The sequence below is a fragment of the Anarrhichthys ocellatus genome, unplaced genomic scaffold, assembly GCF_004355925.1.
Source record: "Anarrhichthys ocellatus isolate YVR2014 unplaced genomic scaffold, GSC_Weel_1.0 scaffold185, whole genome shotgun sequence".
NCBI lineage: Eukaryota > Metazoa > Chordata > Actinopteri > Perciformes > Anarhichadidae > Anarrhichthys > Anarrhichthys ocellatus.
This window is the reverse complement of record NW_022280215.1, coordinates 65160-69535: the sequence shown is the minus strand read 5'-3', so window position 1 is coordinate 69535 and position 4376 is coordinate 65160. Positions and strand designations below refer to the sequence as shown.

The window sequence follows — 4376 nt, the reverse complement described above, 5'->3', positions numbered from 1 at the left end:
ACCGGTCCACCGTGGACAGACCCAGATCCTCCAGCAGAGACCGGTCCGCTCCTCCTCCTCCTCCTCCTCCTCCTCCTCCTCCTCCAGGAGCAGAGCTTCTCCTCTCTGGGAGCCAACGCCGACACCACGCTGCTGGAGACCCAGGACGTATTGCTGGACCCACTGGAGGGAAGGGAGTCACGGGAGAACCAGAACCAGGACTGAGAGGGGCAGACTGTCAGACCCTGCTGCAGTAGAATGAGAGATTTTCTAAAGAGACTCTGGTGCTCAGAGACACTACCACTTTAGTCCACAGGGGGCGACCGAACCAACACTAAATGAAAGTTCCTTGTAATAACTCTAAGTACTTAAGTTAAGGACTCCTGCTGACAGGTTGCTTTTATGTTTTAGGTGCGTGTACTCCTTACTTCACAAGACTTCGAGGTCCGTCCAGAGAGAAAGTGTGCACGCAAACATGGACGTGGGAAGAACAACTTAAACACAGCACACTTTTTCATTTATTGCAAACAAAAAAGGAGAACATCAGAACAGGTGTGTTGGATTGTTGCACTGTTTAGTTACATTTATCACGTCATTATTCACAGTTCTTGACTATGTTTCTGCATCATTCTCTGTAGGATCTTTGAGCATGAAGGAGCTCAGGAGTGTTTTGTTTGATCAGGCAGTTGGTACAATGTTCACTGTGGATCAGGAACAAAATAAAGTCAAGTTCGGATCAACGGCTCTACTCCAAATATCCTCCTGCATTAGAAATCACAAAGCGTCTCTCTTGTTGGCCGCTGTTTTCTTCTCCGGCCTCGGCCACCCAGTCGATCAACAACAGGTAGAGTCACAGCCTTCCTTCTACATTAAAGGGTCGGCGTTCAGGATATGGCGGCATCTAGTGGTGAAGCTGCAGATTGCAACCGACCGCAGACTTAATCTAAAGACAGTTTTTGGTTTGTCCTTTCTGGGCCACTGTAGAAACACTGTGGACCCACTCCATGTAGGTAAAGGGTACATCCCAAGTCTCTTAATGTCGTCCCCGTTTCCCTCACTTGCGTCCTTTCCTTGCGTCTTAGTCCCTCCCACCAGGGATGCATGGAGGAAACCATGCGAGGAGAGAGGAACGAGGAATTATGTTTTAAGAGACATGAGACGTCATTTCCTCAGTTGCGTCACTTGAAGCAACGTCTGTTCCTGATGACGGAGGATCAGCTGATCACAGCTGGATCAGCTGTCAGTCGGCTTTAACAGCTGGAGAGACTTTTGATAAGTTTGTGTGTTCACATGATCACTGTACTTAATAACAGTAACTAATAACACTAATAACTCATAAAGACACACAGTGATCACCACTGTACTTAATAACAGTAACTAATAACACTAATAACTAATAAAGACACACAGTAATCACCACTGTAGAGGTGTTTCTCTCTGTAGTCTGTTAAACTGTGTCCTGTGTTCTGTTTATAAGCACAGGATCCATTTCTACCGGCGGAATGCGATCGTCTTATTTATGAATTATTTGCGTCTGTACGTTTAGAAATTGTGACTGTGACGTCATTATTAAATAACCCAGAATATGATTATTGTTTCTCTTAAATGATAAAACTCATCAAACACGACAATCAGGAATGAAATGATGTAAAAAGTGTTTCGTCTCTCCAGCTCTCTCTCTCTCTCTCTCTCTCTATATATATATATATATATATATATATATATAGATATATAAGTGTTTCGTCTCTCTAGTTCCCTCTGACTTTAATTGTTTCCATAATAAAAGTTCAGATCATGAAAACACAAATCTTTCTAATAAATGCAGAAAGTTGTTTGTGGTCCTTTTGTTGTTCAGTCTACACTGAACATTTATTTAAACCAGATGTTAAATCAGAAAACGAATCAAATATAAAGTTTGAGTTTAATCTGTGATCGTCTTCACTGTTTACATGTTGAACACAATCTCATCAGTCCGATCACATGACTGATGAACAATGAGGGGGCGTGTCGGCCGTTAAAACACTTCCTGGAAGTCTGTTCTCATGGCTCCTCAGAGATCCCTCCTCTCTCCTCCATCCTCGCTCCTCAGAGCAGAAATAAGAGCTTTGGGACGGCCGTCTATATGGCGGCGCAGAACAACTTCCGGTTCAAGCGAGGATCGAGGAGCGAGGAAATGAGAATTAAGAGACTTGGGATGTACCCATAGACAGCTCATTCTAACATAATGAAAACACAACAATTCTTATTTTCGGGTTATTATGCACGAAAGAAAACTTACTAATTCATATTATACTCCATTTCTGTCAATAGATCGCCCTAAATGCCAGACCCTGTACCTTTGATTGACCCTCTTTCACATTGCTTCTGTAACGATGACAGATAGTATTGTCGCCTGTGTTTCAGGGTCATGTCTACAGTTTGATTGGCGCATTGGGCGATAACCGTTTCGCCCTGATGCATGCTGGGTACAAGCACCAACAAGGAATTGATGGGTTTCCAAGAGACTTGGACGTTGCTTACAGCTACTATTCCAACGTCGGGGTACAGAGCATCGTTGATCGTTCCAGGATCCATGAAAATATGGTACGTTGATATTAAATTATTAAGATTACTATTAATTAATGCTAGCGGCAATATCACTCAGTCCTCCACTGTGGTCGGGTCTGAATGTCGACTGAATGGATTGTCGTACAATTTTGTACAAACAGTCTTGATCTTTACAAATTAGTTAGTTAGTTTTGCTCAAAAATGAAAATATAAAATACCTAAAATATAAAAGAACAGATGGTGGAGCAAAAGGAAAGAAGCCTGAATGTTTATTCAGAGTCCTCCTCTATTTAAAAAAATAAAGAATTTACATCATAACTCATCAAAAACAAAGCAAAACAAGCAAACAACAAACACACAAAGAGCTCATACGCAAAGAATATCTATAGACGCAAACAGTCGTGAAAGGAAGAAAACAGAAAAAGAAACGTAGACGAAGTTGATATGTTCGACAAGCAGATCTCACACGCTTCAAGATGAAAGGATGAATTTCTTTAACTGTGTCCTCAAACCTGGAAATGGAGAAAATGATTTCAGCGTCACATTCAGTGAATTTCATAACTGTGGATCTCTGGAACATTTAAAAATGTACAGACACGATTGTGTGTTTTGTACGGATCAAACAAACAAAATGTAGAGTTTGAAAGGCGACGGTCGTCACGAATATGAAGCGTGGTATCGATCGTCTCTTTCAAATCTCAAAAGTGTCAAAGTATACCTTTAACAAAAAAAAGTAAAGAAAATGAGTATCAGAAGTAAAACAACATCAATGTATATCAGATGTTTACATTATATATACACACAGAAATGCAAAGTACATTATCAACAGATATAAGGATAAGACATCCACATGTACAATACACATTACAATTATCTTTTTGTATTACAATACAATTACACATATGCACAAACACATACACTGTATTCATGTGTACAAGTACATGACAGCAATGACACAGGGCTGCCTCTGAAACATGATTCAGTGTGTTTGTTGGTTCAGTCACATGTGAAGTCTGAACGTAGAAACAGGAATGAGTTCGCTGTCCTGATGAACAGAAGAAGAGCAATCCCAAGATAAGGAGCCCGCTCTGAGAAAACTCACTGATTTCCTGTTTATTCTTGGATTATTTAAATAAGATGCATCAAATAAAAAGAGGGTCATGAAGACTCCAGCCTGACTAGGCAGCCGGTGCAACCAGAAAAACAATCCTGGTGTTTATTTAGGAAAATTATAGCTGCTGCATTTTGATCGACTTCCGAGTCGATGACGGCACAATAATCCGTCTGGATTCAATCTTAATTAAAGGCCCCGAATCAGCTTCTTATTATCAGCAACATGGTCCTATATGACCAGAACATGTTCTGCCAAAGGTAGAATGGTTTTTAATTTATTCAGAGTGAGCGATATCCGTCTGTGCCGTTTTGTCTGTGCTCCCCCGACTGGTTGGAAGTGGGCGGGGCTCAGTTAAAACGATGTGATGGCACGTACATCTGAGCACCAATCAGGATTCGGCAAGCATTTGAAACAGACTGATGACTGTCATTGGGTTGTTTGCTGGTGTTGTCAGTTCTGTCAATCCAATCTGATCAAACCACACCCACACGGTCCTGATGAACTCGGCAAGTTTGGCTGGCTAGTGAGTTAATGGTTAGCTCATCAGCTCCGGGGACGGCCCATTATTCCTAAACCCCAATAATCCATAAAATGTCTCATTGGAGACAGCCCTCCATCCTGAAAACAAATGCTTATTGCTCCGAAAATACAAACTCTTCCTGCAACCAGGAGGCAAGCCGATGCTTCACGTCTTAAAGCTGCCTTCTCTCTAGTGTCCACCAGGGGGCGACTCCTC

At 41.8% G+C, this 4376-nt stretch overlaps 1 protein-coding gene across 2 annotated transcripts in view; it reads left to right on the top strand.

The window, feature by feature from the left end:
- The window catches only part of LOC116400609 (protein sel-1 homolog 3), a 14978-nt gene that overhangs the window by 3802 nt on the left and 6800 nt on the right, over positions 1–4376 (top strand). For both annotated transcript variants that reach the window (XM_031878523.1, XM_031878522.1), the window contains exons 9-11: positions 391–531; positions 618–823; positions 2383–2562. In XM_031878523.1, coding sequence (XP_031734383.1) covers positions 391–531; positions 618–823; positions 2383–2562 — 527 coding nt within the window. The remainder of the gene's footprint in view (positions 1–390; positions 532–617; positions 824–2382; positions 2563–4376) is intronic.